We start from the raw sequence: 24,648 nt of genomic DNA, 5'->3' as shown, positions 1-24,648 counted from the left end.
TTTCAAACGTGTTTCAACTCCAGACTCTTCTTCAACTGACAAATGCCATGCACTTAGAACACTCTTACTCAGTGATGAATCAGTTCTTGAAATGACAAGAATGTGAAAGAACTCCCATGGGTAAAATTGGTCTGGTCTTCAACAAAATTTCCACCATCCTTTACTGGCTATCCTTATTCCCCACTCACAAAGATAACCAAGAAAATCTGTTACAGTATGTGAAAGGCAGTAGTCCCAGCACACAATTACATCACTAATTTCAGGACAGGACTATAAAGCCCTTCACTGATGCAGAACCCATTTTTCCCAATAACCTTCCTAAGACTTCCCACAAACCAACTATGTAAGACGTGTTGAAATACTCACAAGATGAAACATATCTGAAACTTCAAATTACCGTACACCTGCCTCCCGCTCATTCGGGGGAGCAAAGTTATCTATATGTGTGTTTTTTAGAAAAATAAAATAATAATAATTGAAAAAAGAGACATCGCTGATAACGATGCACAGAGGACTTGCAGCAGTCTTTGGTACAGTCAGCCCCAGGATGTTAGGATGAAGCAACAAGAGCCAGGTGAACCTAAGAGTTAACATCACTGTAATAAGTGCTGCTACTAAACACAAGGTGATGTCATCATGGAGGCTGTATTTTGGAAACCACTATCTTCATCACAAAGCCATTCTTGCAGTCAATACCCAAGTCAGCTCTGAGGCCTGCAAGACAGTCTGAAGTAAAAATCGCCATTCAAGAGAGCAAGTGCTCCCACCCCTCTTTAGCGAAGTAGCTAACAACGTCCCCAGGACTTGTGATATGGGTCACTTTGTTGAAGTCACACATTCCAGCCTTATGTACTGTGCTCAGCTGAGGTCTACACTTGCAAACAGGTGCTGGGAGGAAAAGGCCCTTGTCTGTTCACAGTCCCACCACATTTATACATGCAAATATAGTGGAAAGAGTGACAAATTTCCATGGAAGCAAGCTACTGCTTCGCTGGTCCACCTGCAGTCATGTTACTGCTCAGGACTAAAGAAACTGCACTGCTGGACTTGTGCAGAAACACATGCACAGATCCTTTTGAAGGTATTTGCAATGCTTCCTGATGTATTCAGAAGCATAAAGGCAACATTTTCTTCTCAACTCTGTAAGTCATCTTGCACACAAGCAGCCACCTCCACACTGAGGAAGCTGGACCCACTGCTTATAGAAATCTCCAGAGCCCTAGTAGCTCCTACAAGCAGCATCCAGCCTGACTAGCAGACATCCAGAAACTCAGGAAGATTCACAAAACAGTGTAAATGTGCCGGGACAAAATTTCAGAAAGGAAAAAGAAGAAATAGCTGCAAAGCTACGTGACTTATAGCATCTCCACCTGAGGCTTGCTCATTTGTCCTATTGTGCCTTGCTTCATCTCAGACCCTTTCTGCTACTACATGACCTATGTCACCTAACACTCTACCAACACCACCAGCCCAGCTGCACCGCCTGCATGGCACACACCAGTGATGGCACAGAGATTATGTGCCATGAGAGGGACATCTCCCTTGGAAAGGGCCCTCCACCACCCTGCAGCTGTAGCTTACATATATCATTCAATTCCTTTTACACGAGAGCCTGTGCCAACCCACCAGCTCTCCATCTATAGACTAGGAACCTCCAGTGAGATCTTTTGAAGACACGCTGCACAAAACAGGCTTCTGTGGTTCTAGTTCATTAGCTATTTGCTTTCACAAAATGGTGAATTGACTAGTTTTCTAGCAAAAGTATATGAACTTATAATAGTGATATTCAAAAACAAGAAAAACAAAAACCTTCCGGAGAAAGCACTGCTGTTTCCTAATAATGTGACAGATTAAATCCCAATATGTTCTGTGGAAGCAACACTGTTAGTAATTATGGGTATAGAATTTAGTGGGAGTCCTGATGTAAATCGTAAAGCCACAGCAATAGTCCTAGGAAATCAATTTTATGGGCCATCAAGCTGTCCTGGCTTAGAAGAAGACTAATTTATCTGCCAGAAAGCCCGGAGTATGATTAATGGAAGGAATGTGTGTAATTCAGACAAAAAAAGACCCCAACAAACTTCTGTTAAATGCTTTCCAAGAAAAGGTGAAAGAAATTAAAAAATAATAATAATAATAATAATTTTAAAAGGATTTGAAGCCCCATTTTTTTAATATTATAATACAATATTTTTTAAGAGAAATAACCCTGGCATAGCTATGGCCAGCTGAGCTGAAAGTCACAAGGACTAGTGTTGGTTTTAGTTGTATTTGGTAAAATCAGTGTAACACCATAGCTTTTGATGAGGTTCATTTGAATTCACAGTGTAGGTGACTAAGCAGAGTAATTGGCCCACTTTTTTCCTATGAAATCTGATCTCTATTTGAATAGTAGCTATTTTCACTAAAACAGTCTTTTCATGTAATCATAGTCTTTTTGTGACTATTTAGCATTCCACTGGAAGTTAACTACTGAGCTCTGCTAAATGCCTGCAAATGGCGTAGAAAACCCTTTCCTACAAATGTTACAAAAATGCAAGCCAAAATGTTTCGTGGAGAAATATAACTTCACATACTTCGAGAGGAAAGCAAAATACTTCAGAGAGGTGGTGCTGCCAGTGAGCTGAGGAGGGTGCGTTCAATGCTGGAGCCCTGTAGACTCCAGCAGGGTGAAGTGCCAGTGGAAGGGAACCATCACTGAGCAGCGTGGGAGGAGAGCACAGGTGAAGTAGAAGGGTAAGAAGCAGGCTGGAGAGGAAAGAGGACGAGGAAACAATAGCCAGGGGACAAACACTAGAAAAGATAAGTGTGAGAAATTGGCTAGCATTTTATTCTTTGAAAAAAACAAACACATCTGACCATTCCTCCCTCTATTTTTCTTACACGTAAAGAGGGCTGAAAGCTTGGGATTGAAGTGTTCTTTCTGGAGAAATGAAGTATTTGCTGGGAAGCTGCCTGTGCTTTTCTGTCTTAACAAGAACTACAAAATATATTTTGTTGGTCAATTCAAGTTGTTGTTTTACTTCTCAAGCATTCAGAAGACCCATCCTTCACACTATTTTTTTGCACAGCATTAATAAATAAAACATCCACACACTCTGCCATTACTGTAAAAAAAAATAGTATTTAATTCATGAGAGAAACAGAAAGGAAAAGATTCATTGTTTCTGCATTTTCTTAGGACTTATTTTTAACCCTCAAACAAGATGCTGCTCTTCCTCTTCCCCTCCAGCACAGAGCCCTGCTTTCACAAGATTAGCCTGCTGGTTATCCTTTGTTAAGCTCCCCACCAGCATCGTTGGTACCAGTCAACACTGGTATGATGATGTGACAATGTGAACTGTAACGCAAGCCCTCAGAAAACGTCTGAGCTGAGGTACCATAGCAGTTCCTCTATGGCTGGCACTGGCTGCATATCAGAGACGGATGCACAAGCACAGGTCAGTCACACTGCCAAGGAGGACACAGCATCTGCTTCCTCCTGACAAATCATATACTCATTAAGGTTGGAAAAGACCTGCAAGATCATCTGGTCCAACCATCCCCCTACCACCAATATTACCCATTAACCCATGTCCCTAAGCACCAGGTCCAACCTTTCCTTAAACACCCCCAGGGATGATGACTCCACCACCTCCCTGGACAACCTGTTCCAATGCCTGACTGCTTTTTCTGAGAATAAATGTCTCCTCATTTCCAACCTGAACCTCCTCTTGTGCAACTTGAGCCCATTCCCTCAAATGACCTCAAAGAGAAAGAACCAACTGAAAGCATGGTGTTGCCACCTTGCCTCCAGATAGAAAAGCTGCATCTTTCTCTGCAAACATGAAGATAGAGCACCGTTCTCCTCAGCAGAACTGCAGGCATGGAGGAGCTCTGTTAGCAAGGTGATGTTAGCAAGCCTGCTTTGGTGTGGCACATGGGTAGGTAAGACTGGGACATACAGGCAGAGGGGTCCTCCCAGGCAGGTTCCCACCACCACTGTGCTGAAGCCATCCTTGTGGTGCACCTGTATATGCCAACAGCCAACATCAGTAGGCAATTCCTGGCATACTATGGGGGGAGTTACAAAGCCAAGTGCGGTATTCTGTGCCCTCTCCTCCTCTTACCCAAACGTGGCTGTTGTAACAGGGACAGCTCAGGACAGGGACACCAGTAGGTTGAGCCCTGCAGGTACTTCTCCTGGGCTACCAGGGATGAGTGAAGGGGTGGGGAATAGCCCACATTCACTATGCCACTGCCACCCTCTGCTTCTACAGTCCCTGTGCTACAAGCTCCCAAAATTTGGCCACTGCTAACCTCTCCAAGCCTTGGAAAATGGCATCCACAGGGACTCCTCCATCACTGTCACAAAATTGATTTTTATTTTTTTTTAAGCAAAAGAATATACTTGTTTCATACCTCACAATCAGAATAACAATATTTAAATGTATGAGTTAGTACCAGTAGGGGATTCAAACATTCAGTGAGTATCTTCATCCTGCCTCTCACCAGAAACAATTTATAGTTTGATCTGACTGGTTACTTTGACATAGCTCCTTTAGCCATAACGTCTTTCTATTCCTCTAGTAGTACAGATTTAGTATTTCAGGCTAAGTACATATGTTGGTTAAGAACATAATCCTCAGCTCTGGACATAGGAGTTCATGGTAAGAGGATGGCTCTGCGTACAAATTGAAAACACTGAGATACAGGGGGGAAAAAAAATCAACAAAAAACAAAACAAATGCTAAACCCTAATATGCATTTTGTGAAGGCCTTCTGGCACCAGAAGAAATCATCCGTTATCTAGTTTGACATATTTCAAAACAGAGAGACTAGAGGGGAAAAAAAAGGAGAGGAGAAAAAAATGGGTATGACCTTTAGTCTGACACGCCAAGTAAAGACTTTGGATAAATACTTGCAGAGAAGGAATATGCCAATATACAAAGGGGAAAGGAAATAAAGGAGACTAGACCATTTCAGTGGAGAAAAATCCCAAAGCTCCCATTCTTCAGCTACTTTTGACAGCAAAGAGATGGATTTATCACGTGGCAGAAGGGGACACCCTCTATTAGCCTTCTTAGCATAGCGCATGCATTCCTAGGTGTGGGATGCAGACATCTCTGCAGCACATCTGCTTCCCCTCCTTCTGACTGGGCCTCATTGCCTAATGCAGAGTACTTTTCAGTATCACCACAAATATCCACACTGGGCATCCAGTCATCTGTAGGAATAGGGAGCAGCATTTCCAGACAAAGCTATGAAGGAACAATACCAGGAATGATCTGACATTACTAGACTTCATTCTCTGAAGTTGCAAAAGACACAAAGAAACAATACGCTGTGGAAAATGAGTACATGTGAAACTCCTGTATCCACATGGAATGAAATTGTCCAACCATCACCATTTAAATTATTTATAAGTTTTCTGAATTACTAATATCAGCTGAAATTGTGCATTTAAATTGCATTGCAAGTGAGGTGCTCTGTGCCACGTCAACCCAGAGCCCCTTTCCCACATGCCCTGTAGCTCTGCTGGGCACAGCATCACGCACCGCAACCTCGGGGTCTCTTCTTTCTCACCACCTTCCCTGCACAGCAGGGCCAGAGAGACCAGCACAGCTAAATCTAGCTTTGAAGAGAGCTGGGATTAGAAAAGCAAACTTTCTGAACCCATAGTCTGAGCACAGCTGATCTACTCTTGGCCGTGTGTGACATCTTGAAATCCCTTCTATCCATTTATTTTATGCTAAATATAAAGAGGTACAGTAGTTTTGCCTCTTTCTATAAACTCTTCTCATTCTGTGTAAACTCTGTTCTGCAGGATATCTTCACACTTCCTGCTGACACTTCCACTTCACAAGTGGCAAGCACATTCCACAGAATAGTTTTTCTTTCTTCCCAAAATAAATTAAATCTGGCATTGTACAGCCTTCAGGGAAAAAGCATCATTTTGCCTATCCAACAGATTATATGAGTTTTTTTTTTTTTTTTTTTGAGAACAGTAAAATAAGGTTTTGTGTTCTTCACTGGAAGACCTGACTTTTTAAAACTATAAGCAAAAAACTTTTTTGCAGTGACACTGTTTAAAAATCAGGAGTCCTGGAACGGAACTGAAGAAAGTGAGGACAACAGAGCAGCAGCCACCTTAGCAGCTTCTTAATCCTGGGGAGCAGTTTGGTTTAGGTTTTTTTTGGTTTTGTTTTTGTTTTTTAAACCATGCGATGCAGAATAAAGGAATCTGTATTCTAGCATGGACAAGTAAACAACTGAAAGTATGAGCTCCCATAATTTCGTGGCAAAACCTGTGAAAATGCTAATGAATCACAAAACTCATCCTCCCCTCTGACATAACAAATCATTAGTAATAAAATGCTAGTGAGATGCAGAGTCAGGCAGCAGAAGCTGTAATTACAGTCCAAAGTAACAGTTCCTTTGGAGCTCATTAACTGTATTGAGTACCTTTAATCTTGTATTGAATTTAGGAGCAGTGGTTCATTAATCAATAAAAAGAGTGTTAGGGAAATTTCCAGAACTGATTCCACATATTCACTTTAGATATATATTTTTCCATTTTGACTTTTTTTTTTTTGCAAGTTTCTTTAACTGCACGTAGTGATGACTGGTTTCTTTACTTCAGCACTAAACCAGCCAGGACAGAGAGGACAGCCCTGCTCCAAAACCCGTTAACTTGTGTCACTTAACAGTACTCCTGCAGTGAAGCTTGAATGTTTTCCTGCATGCTAAAGAATCAAACTTGTAAAACATATGAAACAGTGATTCTCCTCCCAGAAATGTAAGTCAGACGAAGAAAAAAAATCCTTCTTAAGAAATGTGAACCCGTGAAATGAATGTGCAGTGATGGCAGATACCTGCCTGACTCTGCAGAAAGTTTAAGTGATAATTAAGGCACATTCTAACAACGACAGCACTGAGAATTTTATCCTTGATGTTATATTTAAAGCTCAAGCTCCAAGGAGCAAGAGAATGTAACAAAATCAGCAGACTTCAGCAGAAGTGAAAGTGACTGTAAACCAGAGCTTCAAATTCTACAAAGAAAGATAGCCTAAAATGAATTTGTTAATGATTAAAAAAAATATTCAGGTTAATAAGACAGTTTCATGTTCTTTCAAGTCCCAATCCATGATTTTTAAAGAAGTTAATTGACTGTCATTCATTTCATTTGGGGCCCCTGAAGGTCATCAAGAGAGGTGGTGCAGTCTCCGTCCTTGCCAATACTTAAAACTCATCTGTCACAGCCCTGAGTCCCTGACACACTGGCCCTGCTTTGAGACTGGTCTTGGCCCAGATGGTCTCCAGGCATCACTTTAAGGCTAAATTGCTCCATGGCTCTAAACAGTTTCACATCCCTACATCCTCACACAGCAACAGCAACCCTCCTCTGTACCGTGCCATTTGCTATTTTGCTGTCAACCAGGGGACAATTCTGAATTGCCTGTTTTTTTTCAACTGGCTCATTGCAGCCTCTTGCTCCCCTTTTCCTTGCAGGCCATAGATGGTCAATGTGCCCTCTGAGCTATGCAGTGGGAGTAGGAACATCAGTATTACTACCAGCTTAAAGCCAGCCAGCAGACTTCCATGAGACAGCCCAAAGCGCAGGCAGCAAAACAAAGCTGTCCAGCGATACCCAACCACACTAGAACCAGCTTGTAACATGGCAGTGATATGTGCCTCACCATTTTTAATAAACATATATATTTATTTTAAAGAATCATTTCCTGGTTTTGACTTGTGGCCTTATCCCTGCATTTACAGGCAGTCCTACATGGTAGTACTTGCCTATAGCAATGAAAGCCAAGACTGCTTGCTGCAAGCCTGCTTGTGCTACGTTGTTGACTCTCAGCACAGGAGGCGGTTGCACTGGGGATAAGCATGAGGAAATTAGGCTCTTTTCTGCTAAGCACCAGATGAGACCATAAACCATAAAGAACAGCAGCCACAAATGTATAGATGATGAACCTCCAGCTCAGAAAACCATATTACATTATTCTAGACATTTCAATGGCAAGATTGATCCCAACAGTTACAGCTCTCATATATTTTAATCATACAACTAGTACTCATAAGGATCTTATAAGGGCAACAAGTCTATATCTTCAGGAGGAAAAAAAAAAAAAAAAAGAAAACCAATAATTTATTTGGAAACTGTAACACCCTAATCAGGAGGTCAGTTTCTCCCACGGTACACATTGACAATGAACAGTTGATCCTGTACAGTCATTACAAAATACTATTAGAAAAGTCAACCCCCAAACAGGCCATGTCTTTACTAAAGGTTAGCTACAGAAAGAAAAGAGATGCAGAATTAACCATGTGTAATTGGGACAGACAAAGCCTCCAAGATATGCTCTGGCATTTTCCAAAATGCTTTATTTATTTTCCATTTTATCTCCTAACCTCATAATGTCCTCAAACAAACTTATAGTAGGAATGACATAAGATCAGCTGCAACTATTCTAGTCATGCTGGTGAGACCATAAGGAATGCATTCTACCTCTACTCCAAGCTGAATGCTTATGCACCATGTAAGGGACATTTCAGAGTTTACTTCCTCAACCTGGAGGCTTACTGCTTTCCTGACTGGCTGACGTCCATCACCTGGTGTAGTAACACTTACTGGGAAGAGCTGGTATCCAATAGCTAGTCTGTTTTGCCACCACATGAAAACCCTTTGGTCTCAGAATCAAGCACATCTGCCACTGTCAACTGGTCTCCGGCACATTGCTTTGCAAGAAGCATCTTGCAAAGTTCAAGTCATTAAAGACAAAATATAAGGAGGGAAAACCAAATATGTGAAAGAGTCTGGGAAATAATGGCTGGCTTTACCTTGTACCTGAGCACAGCAGGATAGACGTTCATGTTCTGAAGTTCAAACACCCCATATTAGCATTTGTTTTGGGGGCCACTTTTTGACTGCACTAGCCTATTAAAGAGAAAGGAAACAGCTGCACTGTCCAGATCCATATTTGAGTGTGTACCTGGTATTTGATCAAGAACTTGTTTTCCATTCATCTATGTGTCTTGCTGCAATGCCAGCAAGTGGCTGCGTGTTGAAATTAACTTAAACCAGAACTCTTATTTGAGCTGTTCCTGAAATAGGCTGAGGAAGAGGAAGAAGATACTGATGGCTCTGCCTAGAAAAAGAAAACACCCTATTTTTTTGCCTAGTGCTAGTTATATAACTTAAGTTTCCTACAAAGAAGCTCCTCTTTTAAGAACAGAAGCAGTCAAGTGTGCTCCTCTTATACTGGCTCCAGCAGCTGGATTACAACACACCGATTCTTGTCAATACAGCTACTCCCTAAGAGAGAAGCCTGTTTAAGATTTATCCAAATTGGAGTTTAAGCTATTAAACTTTTAGATTCCAAAAATCAGAACAATCTTGTGGTCTGCAGTTTGCACTACTGACACTGCAGCAAGCCCAAGGTCAATGGCGCATCATGGCAAGCTCTGTGATGTATGTCAAGCTTCATGGTATCACCTGGCAGAGATTGCAGATCTTCCCGCTACAGCTTGATCCAAAGCCCATTTTAGGCAACATAAAGACATTTATTGACTTCGTTTGGACTTTGGATACATTCCCAGAAGCACAGTAGACTCCCTCATAGCTCCCAGCATCATAAGAATTAGAGGCAACCCGGCAGTTCTGGTTCCAGCTAACAGAGGTCAGTGTTGCACATGAACATTAGATGAGATCACAACATTATTATCCATATTCATGGAGCGTCTCCATTTCTCTTAAATGCTGGTGACACTATATGGCGCATTATCATTCTGTAGCTTTCATATTTTCGTACAATGCAGCTGAGGAAACCTGGCAGGACTTTGTAGCCTATGTAGTCTTGAGCTGGTTTTCAAAAAAGAGATTTAAAATTATAAAAGTGTTTTTGATTTAACACATTATGTTGTAATCCACCAGGAATAAATTTTATACCAATGATCATTTTTACATACACTTAAGTATTCACTATGTATCCATTTATTCTTCAGAAAACATCATAATTTTTCTTAATATATGTAATAACTGCTAGTTAATTATGTAAAAATCCCATCCCATCTGCTCTTATTCCTTCACACAGCAAAATTAGAGGGCTTGATTCTGCAGTCACTACTCACAGAAGGAGATGCATTGATTTAATGAACTTCCCTGAAAAGGGATTACAATATAGAATCCTCCGGTACTGATTTTGTGACATCATAATCTTTTCCTCAGAACTGGACACTGATGACTCAAGATAATACCAGTACAAGATTAGGAAGGGGCAGCTAAATTAGAGAAAGAAAATTATTAAAAGACAAACCTCCTAACTTACAGTAAGCAGACAGCCATAAAATATTAGCTATGTTCTCTGTTTTAAATAGAAGTTCTCAAAAAAAAAGTCTCCAAGTGATGTTTCTGTCTTTCATCTCTTGCCCTGCTTACAGTTACTTTCATGATACTATTGCAAGCTAGAGCATTTTTGTGTAGGTTAATGGGTTCCCTTAGAAGGGATTAAAGTCACATTGATTATTAATTATTTTTTGAAGTTTTAAACTGATGTAAATGTCCAGAAGCTCTGATGAGCAACATCCTGTAGAAATCAATACCAAATAGAAACAAAAGCAGCAAACAACAACAAAAACAACAAAAAACTCTACTCAGCTCCTGGAGGAAGCAATTGTGACTTATTTCTGTTTGGAAGGTATACTGCCCCTTGGAGAATACCAGCAACTGGCATATATGATAATCACTTCTTGCTTATCTAGAGCATCCTTATTTTGATGTGTCTATCTTTCAGACTTCAGGCAGAGCCTGCAGATATTTTGCATATAGAACAAAGCTAGGCACAGGAGTGCTAAGCAAATAATAAATAAATTAATTTCATTGCTGTTGGAAAATATTCATTTTTCTTAAATCTGCTTTTCAGTACTTTGGGAAAACACTAATTAGCGTTCTTTCTGGTCTTTTTTTCTCCCCCTCTACCAAAGCTCTCTACTGTTCCTCACCAGATTTTAATATACATATATATTTTGTTACATTGTTTTTTCTTACTTGAGTTTAAAGTTTCTTTGCTGTTTGCAAATGGAATGGGAACTAGACCTTTTCTTCTTGTCTGACAGGTTAATGAAAAGACTTTACATATTAAAATGGCGGCTTTGTGACAAGAGAGTAAATGACCCTGAATAGCTTGAGTGTGGATAACAGACACATGCCAAAGAGCAAATTACACACAGGTAACAAGACAACTAGGATGGTCTGTTGTCTGCTCTGGGGACTCCTCTCAGCCTCAAAGAGCAGCTTCTTTGGTTGACTTTAGTATGAGTCTAGCTTAAAAAGAAATGATTAAAAAGCTCTTAACATTGAAGGAGTTTCTAATCTAATTGATGACAGTGAACAGAACCTACCTCTCTTTTCCCAAAGACCCTTGTCCTTTGCAATAGATAGTTGGAAGTCACCATAACTAAATTGGGGACCTGCAGGTTTATAGCACACAAAGCAGCCATAGTTTGTTCAAGTCCTGCTGACACAACTACAAGACCCATGCCTCTACCTCCTAAAGAGCACTGAGGCCCAATCACTTCAAAATCATAACTGTTAGATTGACAGGCAAAATTATCTGTTTATCCCAAAGTACTTAAAAAGGAATTTAGGTGTTTGGTGGTTGTTTTTTGTTTGTTTTGCTTTTTTTTCTTGGTTGGTTGGTTGATTTGTTTTATTTTGTTGTTTGTTTTCCTCCAAGAGCTTCCTATCTGCCAAGCAGCTACATCACATGTTAAATCTCTGACTGGCTTAAAACAGCACAGAATTGTTGACTTCTGCCTAAACTACTAGCAGAGAGTTATTGACTTTTGTTACCTTCATTCAGCTGCTCTGAAGTGCTCAATCCCCATGCTTAGACATCCCACTCACACTTTTCCACCCCGATATTATGTTTTCTTCTCAGTCACAGCTCGTAACCCACATTCTCTTTCGTCCATGCTGTCATCTCAAGATCAGCATACTGAAAGCTGAGCTTATTACCTGCTAGCTCTCCTCCCTGTTACGATCAGCTGTGTCACCAACTTGCCTATCACTGATGGTTACTGTAAAGTATTTCTTCTCCAAACACATGCATCTGACTGAACGGAATGCAAAAATAACCACAGCAATTTGAGCACAGCACATACTACTTTTGCTGTGGTACAACGTGCTATCTTTACGGTGAGCCAGACACGATGCATATCATTTTATTTCTGGAACTCCTTCATTTAAAAAGCAACTGTAATTTCCTAGCATAAAAATGAAGGGGTTCCAGAAATGAAACACTGTGCATCACATTTGGCTTACTGTAAAGAAAGCAGTCTTCTTCCTTTTGAGTTGCTCCCTTCACTGGCCGTATTCATTCAAGATCACACAGTGCTTTGAAAAGCAAGGTAACCTTTCTGTTTCAGTTATCTCCCATTCTCTATTCATCTGTTACGCATTGCACACGTGGCAGCTAGTACATGTTGCCACATTTCTTTCATAAAGATTCCTCTCTTTTCAGCTATACATTGATGGAAGCTTAACAGAAAAGTCAAAATGGCTTTTGTGTGCAGAACATATCAATAAACCATTCTCTTCACTTTTTCTCACCTAAGTCATAATGTTTTCTGCAATTTAAGTGCCTCCAGTGGAAAAGGCAAAATGTCCAGCCAAGCACTGTCTCCCACAGTGACACTTCAAAGGTAGGTACACAGCATCCAGTATTGCACCTACTTGCTCAAGATTAATACTTAGCTTCACTTGTGCTCCTAATTTTTTGTTGTGCAGTGCCTAAGGTCTTCAGGAGCACAATGGCTGTGATCCAGTAAAAGAAGGATGACAATTGTTTATCTTGAATGGCAGCAACTCACTAACTTTGGATAAGTCACAGATGAGACTGCAACCTAAATCTCCTCCAATATTCTTGCAGACAGAATCCCTCCATACTGGATATTTTCCCTTGAAATTTTTCTCTATCAGATAACTAACTCAGGCCTGGAAACAGAAGAGTGGACAAGAATAGACTGGCATGACAGCTCCTTTTTACCACTATACAAGTAATGAAATGGTCCAGCTTACCTTAATGAATGTCCAATTCTTTTCTCAGTCTTTGAATATTTATTGAACAGTTTGTCATCCTAGAACTGCATAAACCTATGTAGTAAATTCTGTGTAAAGATGTTAATTTTAAGACATTTTTACATTTATCAAAGTGATTTTTTTCTTTACTTTGCAGCCAGTTATATTTTACTGCAAGAACAGAATATTTAAAATCTGGAGTCATGGAAGTACAGTCACTAATTTACTATAGGATGAGTGCTTATGAAGATATATACTTCTCCAGGAGAAAAGGCAAATAATTTTAAAGAACATGCAAAGTTAACTATGATCCTTTTAAATTGTTCAGCAAAAGTACTTATTTCCAATGCTTTTTTTTTTTTTTGACATTAATCATCCTATCCCATATGGCCAAGTAATAAAAGCTCCCTTCTCCAGAACTGAAACCATTTAGTAAAATGAATAGCAAGACAGATTTAGACAAAACTTTGACACTTTCAACGGTCATTTCATGATCTACCTGGATTGCACTATAACGTGACAGCAGAAAGCAGAGACTAATTTGACTTCTGAAGTTCAGACAGCATGTTGTCTGTGAGCCCTTTAATGCCATCCTATGGCTGTTCAACAGGTAAGTCTTTATTCAGCATGGTCCCTGTCTTATTCCAAACGAGGAATCACCCTTGCATGCAGCTTCCAACTGTAGTGATGCTATTTAGAAATTGCCTTTTTGACCTCTTACAGTTTGAGCGTGGGGCTTATGCCTCCTTGCAGGGCTGAAAGATCTTTTCTTGATGGTACACTATCACTACAATGAAACCAGAAAGTTGCTGGAGCGTAATAGCAGATTATTCCACTGGCAGAGAGGGTTTTGCAAGTGCTTACTACAGCTCTGTGAATATGAGCTGGCACCCTAGCATCCTCTTCATTAGCTTTGCCCCTTAGAACCACCCTGGTCTAAAAATAATCCATGAAAATAATGAAAGGAGGTAGAGATTGACCTGTAGAAGTTTTGAGCTAAGGATGACCATTCATTTATAAAAAAAAAAAAAAAAAGGAAAAAAAAAAAGTATGTTTATGAAGAGAGCATGCTTTTCAAATGAACTGTTGAGATAGTTGCTTACTTTGACACTGCTAGGACACAGTCATGAGGAAGAAACAGACTTGTTTTCTCAATAAGAGCTTTGGTCAGCATTGCTAAGAGAGGTAAGAAATTCCAGAGGGACTCCATAACAGAATTCTCTAAATGTCCATTTCTTTTCTGTCCAGGAGAAAACAGTGGTGAAGTGTGGGGGTTCTCAGATGTGAAATCAGCCTCTCTCTCTTAAAAAGCAGTTTCTCCTAGAGAAAGAAGGAGTATCCTGATGGTTTGATCTTTGGTTCAGATTACTAATATTAGATGCAAACATTCTTGAAAATTACATGAATAAAACCACATTTACTTCATCAGTAAGGCTGTGTTGAATGAAGTTTTAGAGCACCTAGATCCCTATGAACATCCAGCAGTGTGCCCTGGCAGCCAGAAAGGCCAACCGTACCCTGGATGCATCAAGCACGGCATCGCTAGTCGGTCAAGGGAAGGTGATTGTCCCTCTCTACTCTGCGCTGGTCCAGCCTCACCTCGAGTACTGTGTGCTGTTCTGGGCACCACAGTACAAAAAGGACATGAAACTGTTGGAGAGTGTCCAGAGGAGGGCGACAAAGATGGTGAAGGGCCTAGAGGGGAAGACATACGAGGAGCGGCTGAGGGAACTGGGCCTGTTCAGCCTGGAAAAGAGGAGGCTGAGGGGAGACCTCATTGCGGCCTACAGCTTCCTCGTGAGGGGGAGTGGAGAGGCAGGTGACCTATTTACTGTAAACACCAGTGACAGGACCAGCAGGAATGGTGTTAAGCTGCGGCAGGGGAAGTTTAGGCTGGACATCAGGAAGAGGTTCTTCACCGAGAGGGTGGTCACACACTGGAACAGGCTCCCCAGGGACATAGTCACTGCACCAACCCTGTCTGAATTTAAAAAGCAATTGGACTGTGCACTTAGTCACATAGTCTAAACTTTGGGCAGACCTGTGCGGTGCCAAGAGTTGGACTCGATGATCCTTATGGGTCCCTTCCAACTCGGGATATTCTATGATTCTATGATCTTCATCCATGTGAAGCTGAATTTAGACTTCACAATACCAAGCTCCATGAACAGATGTAGTAGTGGACAAAAATCTACCCTGTTAGACAGAAAAATTGTCCTTGTTAGGAGAAAAAAGAGGGTTTTGCTGCATTATATACGAAGCCTGAAGAGCATATATAGAACCATTATCCAAAGACCTCAGTCTCCTAGAAATAAAACATGGCTTCTCCCCCCCCCGTATTTGTAGATAGTCTTCCTGATGAGTGTCACTCATCCTAATTAGCGCATTCATGGACAACCTGTTTTTTAAAGTTTTCCTAATGAGAGCATTGGTCAGATGCTCTTAGAGGTATAACACATTGTAAATGATGTCCCAGCAATAGGTTTGGCATTTTTAAGATAATTTTGTTCCCTCCCTTAACTCTACCTTGTCCCCCAGACATAACACAGCAAGAAAACAAAATCACACAGGTGCAAGCTCCTAACAGCATGAGATATCTGACATATTGGTCACATAATCCAGGGCAGAACTCCATCTGGTCAAAGCTCTGTGTAGATGTGACTACAGGAAGCTTGCTAGATTGCAGTAAGAAAAGATGAGAAAAATAATCATCAGCGCGACCAGGAAATGGAATCATAGAATGGCTTGGGTTGGAAGGGTCCTTAAAGATCATCTGGTTCCAACCCCCCTGTCATGAGCAGGGATGCCTCCTGCTAGATCAGGTTGGCCAAGGCCCCATCCAACCTGGCCTTGAACACCTCCAGGGATGGGGCATCCACAGCTTCTCTGGGCAACCTGTGCCAGTGCCTCACTACCCTTACAGCAAAGAATTTCTTCCTGATGTCTAATCTAAATCTCTCCTTTTCTAGTTTAAAACCAGCCCCCTTGTCCTTTTTACTGTTATTTGTTTAGCTGAAGTACAGCTTTTCCTTTCAGATGTGATCAGCCATGCCTCTGCCACACCAAAATGAGGCAATTACAAAGCAAGCTGCTAAGGACTATGCCTTCCAGCCACCCAGAGACTGAAACACTGGAGAATACAGAACCATTTTAAAAGGGCAATAAATTAAGTCAGTAAGACTCCTACAGCAGAATGCTTGGAAGCTTTTTGCTGAAGCAAGATGTAATGCTGTTCCTCTCCCAGGTAGTGTAAATCCATATGAATAGCTGACCTCACAAACAATGCCTTTCTCCTGCTCATTTCTGAACTAGACTTTGCATAAGAAACTGAAACACTGAAGAAAAAGAATAAGGGTTCAAGATCATATTGCTGTTATTTACAGAAAAGATTATGGTACTGTCCTGGAGCACAGGACAGGACTCATTACGCTGTGAAAGGAAGAGCTAAGTATTACTAGCCCGTAGGCAACAATCAGGCACGTGAACTTGCAGTGGGCATTATCACTGTTTGATCTCACTTTGTCCATACCAGCAACTGCAGACAGTGTCAGGATTTGAAACAAGCTGGCACTATTGCGTTACACCATGAACCACAACATGTGGAGGAAAGAGAAAAATGTGCTTTGAGCAGTTTTATCACTGTGCAAAGCTTGCTGGTGGTTTTAAAAATTGCCAGATGGGCATTAAGGCCACATCGAGCAGATACAGCTTAGCAAGTGCCATTTGGGCTGCTAATGCTAAAACAGCAAGCATACAAGCCTCAGTGTTGCCCCACTTCAGATTCATCAGCCAAATACAGCTGCTTTCTCAATTAAATTAAATCAATAGTTTACCTGGAAGTTAGTAACTCAAGGCTGGATAAATTTAGTATTTCTTCAACAAGTTAGCATAACTATACAGCAGAAAACTAAGGAAATACCTTGTATTGAAATTATTTTCAATTATTTGTCACTGAAAAAAAATAATATATGCAGGTTTGCAATCTAACCAAAATCATAAACTAGTCACACATGGCATTACTGATGCACATCCATCTTGAAGTACAGCTTCACCTTCTCTAACACTACAAAATTCTGCCAATACTCATCATCATTTTTCTTCAGCTTTTGTTGTCCTTCCAGTCCCAGGTTTTCTTGAGCTACAGACTGGAGGATACATCTGGCTCATGGGATCAGTTTTATCTGGTTCATAAGTTATGGTTACTTTCCAACCAAATGAAAACCTAAGGCCTTGGCTGCCTTCAAACCTTTACCACGTTTCTTGAGATTTATTTTACAAAGATAGGGTTTTACAAATTTATACTACTTATTTCCTGTCTTGTTTTACCACAGTAATTAAAACAGCTACTTAAAACTGTGTGTCCACTTCTGTATTAGGAATCAAACTAGAACAGAAATTAACTGCAGCTCCTTCAGCTTTATGCTGGGCCATGCTGTCCCCAGACTTACTTTCCCACAAAAAAAAAAAAAAGAGAAAAAGAAAAACACAACCACCACCATGAAATTCCAAGAAACAAAATTTTGTTGGTATATTAACATTTCATCTTGCATAAATGTATGTTTCAGCAGTTATGAAAATGAGACAGCTGACAGTTGACTACTATATGTGAACAGATGCTGTGAAAGCTTCCCTTTAAATAGTTCTGTCAATGCAATGTCAATTTTAGGAGTGACACCACTGCTGTTCTAGGACATGATCCTGCAAACTCTTATTCGCACAGGGAGCCCTGCTAATTTCCATAGAACATGCACACTTGTAAGAGACCAAAAAGTCAGGTCCTTAGCTGCAGAGCTTTCCTTAGCAGTGACTGACAAATATACAACAAAGTTTTTAGCAGAGCAGAATACCGTGGCTTGGGGCAATGTCACTGACAATCAGTGCTATTCGCCTGGGTGTTTTCTTTCAGAAGTTACACAAAGCATATTAAATGTGAGTAAGGAACCATTAAAGATCGACCACGTAAAGATAATAATAATTAAAAAAAAAAATCACGAGAAACGAAGCTCGCCGTATTAAGCAGAACTTTGAAAAATTGACGCGCCCAGGAGATGGGCAGAGTCCGACCGCAGCACCCCCGAAAGCGGCGCTAAATCCTGCAACAGCCGAGCAAGCGCCCCCCCCCCCCCCCCGCCTTTGTCAGCACCTTCCTCACGGTGTTTTTCCCGGGGGGGAGACACCGCCGCCGCCCCTAGGAGCCCGAGGGGGCCGCCCGCCGCGCCGGGCTGGCCCCGTGGCGGCCCCGCGGTGCTGAAGGACAGCTCGGGGCGCAGCTCGCAACGAGGGGGGCGGCGGCTTTCGGCGCGGGGGGGGGGGGCACGACTGCAGACGGCCCGAGGGGTTGGGGGTGTTCGCCCTCGGGGGCACGGCGAGGAGGGTTGTTCGCCCGTCGGGACGCCCAGCGAGGGGCGGCACCGCCTGCGCTCCCCCTGCCGCCCCGTAGCCCCCCACCGGCCCCCCTCGGGAGCACAAAGCGGGGACGGCCGGAGCCAAGCCCCTGCCTCCGCGGAGCCGCCGAGCACACAAAGGCGGCGCGGGGGGGTGGGGGGGGGAGTGTGGGTGGCGCCCCCTCCCCTTCCCGGCACTTACCTTCAGCAGCACAAAGAGCCAGAGGAGGCAGGAGCGGGCCCCCGGCCCCCCCTGGGCTCCCCGCCGGCGGCGACCGGGCATCGGGGGGCGGCCGGCCGGGGGGGGCTGCTGCTCCTCTGCCCCCCGGCCCCCCGCCTCTGCCCCTCGGCTGCCTCCGCCCGGCTCCGAGCCGTGCCCGGCAATGGCGAATTGCGGCAGCATCAGGCGGCCGGCGGCGGCGCCGACCTCCCCGCCGAGCGGCGCATCCCGCCGCCCCCCGCCCTTTTATTTGGGATTTGCGGCGGGGGGAGTAGGAGGAGGAGAGGGAGGAGGAGGAAGAGGAGGCGGCGGTGCCGGCAGCGGGGGGTGTCTCCCCTCCCTCCCAGGAGTTTTGGCGATCTCGCCGCTGCACGGGAAGGGGTAGGGAGAGCCGTCCGCCCGCCCCGGCTCCGCGGTCCCCACCCGGTGAAAGGCGACCCCCTGGGGCTGGGAGTCCGCAGCCGCCGCCCTCGCTCCTCTTGCGCCTCCCTTCCCCTCCCCGCCACCAGAGAAAGCGGGCGAAGCCGTACACGCACTCCCTGCCCAGCCTCTTCTTTCCGTCCTCCCCCCCGCCAGCGGGGGACAGAAATGCCCGGGTGCGGGGCCAGCCGCTGTCCCCGAGCACCCCCAGCCCCGCACGGGGGTCCCGGAGCTGCAGTCAGCACCCGGTTACCAGCGGCACACACGGGGGGTGGAAACAACGAGGTCCAAATCTGAGCCTGCAAGGGGTGTGGGGGGTAATGCCTCGTCCTGTCCCATCAGGTGCTCAGGACCAGCAGTTACAGGGGCGCACAGAGAAAGCTGAGACCACATCCCCCCATCCTCAGTTGCTCCTTCGGGGCTGTCTATAACCATGAGTATGGCCAATCTATTCCTCTTTGCAAGAGTCTTGCTTAGTAAGACATTCCCAGAACAACAACAACAACAACAAAAAACATACTCCACCACCAGCAATACGAAGATGGTCTTTCCAGAACCAAAACCCTACATCAGCAGCTTTTTCTAACTGACTGCTGTCTCACTCCCACCAGTATACATCTTTGGTGCAGCTGTCTGAGCTATAACCAATACTGATCTAAGCACAATAGGATCATACATTCTATAAAGCTGCATCTGGGGCACTGTACTTCAAAGCAACTTCAGATCCAGGTGCAGCTCCACTACCTGTAGTATTGGGCCACCACTTATCCTTAATGCACACACACACCGAAAAAAAATAAAAATAAAAAAGGGCTGAAACAATTTCAAGTTTGCTTCCAAAATTTCTAAGCCATTAAGGCAAGATGTATGTTATTACATTCTTACAGGAACGTCCTTTAAACTGAGCAACAACAAAGTAGTTTTCTAACATTGTTACTAAATCAGATGATAATGAATCTGTGTTTCAGGAGACCTGTCTGGCTTACATGTGGCATATTTTTGATTTTCATGTAATTTAGATCTTCAGTCAACAGAAGCTGGATTTCAAAGTAGCCAAAGGCAGAGAGGGATGTGCTTATTTTCCACTGAAATGGGCCCTTAAGCAGTGATTTGCCACACTTGATGAGGATTAATCCAGAAAGTTAAAGGGAAATTTAGGTCCTGGGTAGGTACTGGCACAAAGCCCAAAATCACAGCTCCAGAAGGAAAACACTATTCATGTCTTCATTTACAAGAAGCTGGGGACAGAAAAAGACCTTCTCCATGCTACCAGTGAAGGACACAGGCCTCTCATGGGTAGCTATCACTCAGTTGGTGTTTGGAGTATTATCTGAAATTGGTATGCAAGAGGTTAACCGTAGCTAAATTTTCCTTCAGTGCACACAGGTTTAGGATGAAGAGGGAGGTTATCTGAAAGACGGGAGTGAAATTCTTCAGGAAATTAAGATTGCCATCAGCACTCAAGAGCTGTGGATTGAACTTTAGGCTAGGAACTTTTTGTTTACTAAGTAAAATAAGTTTTGATGTTAAGAATGTACTTTAATGCAATCTTCCTTCTCCAATATTCCATCCAATTACAATATTCAAGTGCTAAAATTATAATGGATTAAAATTATAATGGATTTTTTTTTCTTTTTAAGTATTTTTTCTTTTTAAGTATCTAAGTCTTCAGTCTTGTTTGAATATAGTATAGCATTGACTCTCAGAAAACACTATCTGAATCAGAGTTAAAAAGTGAATGATAACTGAAAGAAATAGTAAGTGTTTCTGGAAGGAAAACTTTGACAAAAGGCTGAGATACTAAGACAGGTCTTGCTGTGGCAGTAAAGAGAAATGCAGCCAAGACAATGCAAGAATTGTATCCTTTTTTAAATTATGGAGGCCTGGGGTACCCAACCTTTAAAAAAAAAGGTCCCAATGCTTTGGAAAATATGAGTGAAGCTGCCAATTAAACAGCATCCTTCAAAAAATAGTTAAGGTGTTTTCTGTTAAGTAAGATCAGGATTGTGTTAGACATGGGCAGTAGGACTGTTCCTGCCAAGGAAAGCCTATAACCAAGTAGAGAAAGGAGATATATGCGAGTGAAGCTAACAAGCAGACCTTGGCTCGCTGGAGAAGCTGGCTCCAGGCTTTTTCAACAGATGAAACCTGGGAAGTTACACAAAGCAAGTCTTGAGAACGCAGGAAGGTAGGATCTGAAGGAGGAGCAAAAGAAGTTGTTCTTTTCTGAATATGAGGTGTGAAAAACAAACACGCAGGAAAAAATAAAGGAACAGCAAAAAGGAGGACAAGCTTATTTTTTTCTAGCATCTAAACAAGAACAGCAAGCCTTATTAATAAAACAACAAAGCTATAAAAATGAGACATATCTTCCATTTACTCAAGGAATAAGAAATGGGGCAACATCTGAGTGTTTGTAAGCAGTCAGTAAATGAAAGACACTGATATAAGGTCATTCCAGAAGACCTCCAAGGCCTTATCCACCAGTCAAACACACACCAACAAGCCAAAAGGCTTCCTAAGGCTCAACAAACCATTGCATTGCCCCAGAAGGAAAAGAAAGGCTCTAAAAACCATTGCATCGTCCCAGAAGGGAAAGAAGGGAGGATTCAGCATCAACTGAATACTTTGCAAATTAATCTGGATTTCGTTTATTTGAATGAAAACCTTAGAAACAATCAAAAGATAGCAGAGAAGTGCTCGAATGGGAAACCCATTTTGGGGGCAAACATGGTTGGTTTTTAAACAAAATACGGTGTTTTGGGCTATTTGGCCTGAAATGTTTTTTTTTTTTTTTTTTTTTTTTTTTCCCCAGAACTTATCATAGGTCACATGCAGCATTATAACAAGGATATGGCAAAAAGCAGGCCAGAGCATGCTGCATTATGAGCATTTCTTCTTCTATTTTCCCTCTATGGATGTTATAAGCATATACTTGGAAGTCTTCCTAATTTTTCAGGGGCTATGATGTATGCTGCGGTGGCATCAGAGGCGGTTTAAGGGACTTTGTTTCTCTCTAAATCCACCTGGAAGAATTATGATGAAACAGAATTTGGAGCACAGGGACCTAGCAGTGAGGTGCATAACAAAGTGTTACGAGGCAGCTGAAATTCCCAGAGTCCTGTCTGTGCTCACTAGATTTACTGTAAAATCTGACGATGAATTATTTTGTGATGTGCAGTATGCAGGAACATGATAAAGATATTTCAAGGTATTACAGGATGCAGATCACTAGAAGACAAAAATCATTAAAAGAAAATCCTCCTGAATTTTAAGAGCATCACCTACAAGCAGGACTCCACATCACAGATACTTTGTCAAGAGCTTCTCAGGGAGCTTTCATGACCACTCAAGGTTGCACTAGTGACTACGCTAGAGCTCTACCTTCAAATTAAAGACCCAGTGAATTAAAACATCTGTAGTTGCTCATACTCACTGACTTAATGAATGTAACAGCCTAACTGAATCAGCATTATAAATCACCCTAGTTTATTAGAGAAACATAAAATTAAGATATTTCCTTTGTTCATGCATTTATAAGAAGTGTTCCTACTTGTAACTTACATGGACTTAATGTCAAGTTTACAGTAATTCTCCCCTTGCCTCCGAAAACCCCAAAGTAAAACTCAGATCTACCAACTTTGGTTGGCTGAGGGGGAGAAACTGTGAATTACAATTTATTCTTAGCTGCAGTATAAGCCCTGATTTATATGAAGCTTTACAGGCCTCAGCAAGTCTAGATAAACATGGCATGAAATGAGGTTTATAAAAGAAAAAAAAAAAGTAAAGTAGAAGTCATCCTAGAAGTTTTGAAGCAAAGCTCTTTTTCAGTGGCAAGTATTTTTATGAGGAAAAAAAAAATTGTGGATCCTTCTTAAAAATAGATTTTCACCTAAAGTCCTTGCATTTCAATGACAACAATGGATAAAATGATAAAATAAACAAGTGCAAGGGTGGCTGGAATAGTGTTCGTATGTTGCCACTTAGACACTGAAGTGCAAATTTATCTTAGCTTTCTTTTTGAAAAGTACAGGCCCTATGACTTTTGAAAGTATGTCCCACAGTCCCCCTAACAAACAAGTTGACAGCTTTTTAAGATTTGACTTTTCGTAACAAGAATGATTGACACACTTCAAACCTACAGCCTGAACAGCTTCCAAATGTTTATTAGTCTTTCAACACAGAGCAGTGAACTGTACCACAAAAGGTCATTAAAAAAAAATCAAAAGTCTCTTTGGCACTGAATCTCTTCCTTCATAAATAAGTTTATAAAATTTTTCTCTGATACTTCTTTCATTTAACACTGTGCAATATTCACAGAAACAATGTATAGAATTAACTGCTTTTGCAGAAGGTTAGTAGACGCAAAAGCCAGTAAGATTGTTTGAACATTTAAATGGATGCTACAGAATGCCTGAGAAATTTCTGTGAGCTGAGTTTTAGATTAAGAAAAAAACCATTCATATGTATTTATGTTTTTTGTGATCTATTTAATATTTGATCAACCCTGCCTGTTATCAGTAAATGGCTTTTTCTTATAGTTCTTCAAGTCTCAATAGATATAGTTAATTAAAAAAACAATTCTACTGTTTCCAATTATGCTTATTTTGAATTACAGCCTGTGTATATCCTTCCAGATATAGCTGAATTCTCCATTTTTGTCTATGATCTAAGCAGGTCAAGGGCACATTCACACTACAGAAAGAGGGAGCTTGGGAATTTCTGCCTGTCATTAACACCTGCCACACCCTTATGAGAAGATTGAAAAACAAAAATAATAATCAAGTGATCTTTTCTGCTTAAGATGAATTCATCTTACTGAGGATTATCCCAGGAAATCCACCTCTGCTATAATATTGCAGAGCCATCCAGGTTCTTTATCTCTCCCCCCAAAAAAAAGAAAGGAAAAATGTCCAAAAGACAGACTGGATCCTGACTTGTTCCAGTCAGCCACAGACTTTAGTACCTTTCTCCTCTAAAATATACTGACTGCCTCTGACACTCAGAGGCTCTATTGATTCACAGAAATCTGAGTCATACTTACAGGAAACATTTCTCTCCCCAGAAATTTACAATAGGATCTGTTGCACAGATAACATCCTACTTTTTCTTCCCTGGCATCTATGCTAAAATATTTTCCCTGTCTTCATGGGGTTGCCATATCTCAATATAAATGTGTACGCCTTAAATCAGTGCCTTTTCTCTCCCATTTCCCAAGCAACCTCAACAAGCAGCCTTTTTTAATTAGCGATATTTCTTTCCTACACAAAGATAACGACATTAGCTTCTGCATACTACCTTCCAACCACAGGTATCAAAGCATTTTGCAGTGAAACAAGAATAGCTATTCCCCTCACCTTGCAGGTGAGGGAAGCATATAGTTCATATGGCTTGGAATCAGAAGGCTGTGATCAGAAACACCTCAAAGATCTACCTCAACACCGAGGAAAAAAGAAAGATCTTGTGAGGTCTGCAGTCAGATTTGTTACGCCTATTCAGTAGGATTTACCTGCACAGTAAATCCAAATTAAGACACAATAACTGTTTCATTTACTGTG

General features: G+C 41.9%; 1 protein-coding gene across 3 annotated transcripts in view; it reads right to left on the bottom strand.

Moving 5' to 3' along the window:
• Nucleotides 1-19,094, bottom strand: part of PTPRO (protein tyrosine phosphatase receptor type O) — a 155,484-nt gene extending 136,390 nt beyond the window's left edge. Inside the window, exon 1 of one of the 3 annotated variants that reach the window (XM_066999070.1) lies at nucleotides 18,653-19,094. In XM_066999070.1, coding sequence (XP_066855171.1) covers nucleotides 18,653-18,853 — 201 coding nt within the window. In that variant the 5' untranslated portion in view covers nucleotides 18,854-19,094. The remainder of the gene's footprint in view (nucleotides 1-18,652) is intronic. The other 2 variants (XM_066999076.1, XM_066999087.1) reach the window with 2 other exon arrangements.
• Between the last annotated feature and the right edge of the window lie 5,554 nt (nucleotides 19,095-24,648).

This window comes from Anser cygnoides, chromosome 1 (genome assembly GCF_040182565.1).
Source record: "Anser cygnoides isolate HZ-2024a breed goose chromosome 1, Taihu_goose_T2T_genome, whole genome shotgun sequence".
NCBI lineage: Eukaryota > Metazoa > Chordata > Aves > Anseriformes > Anatidae > Anser > Anser cygnoides.
Note: the sequence above shows the minus strand (reverse complement) of the source record. Positions and strands in the feature narration are given on the sequence as shown.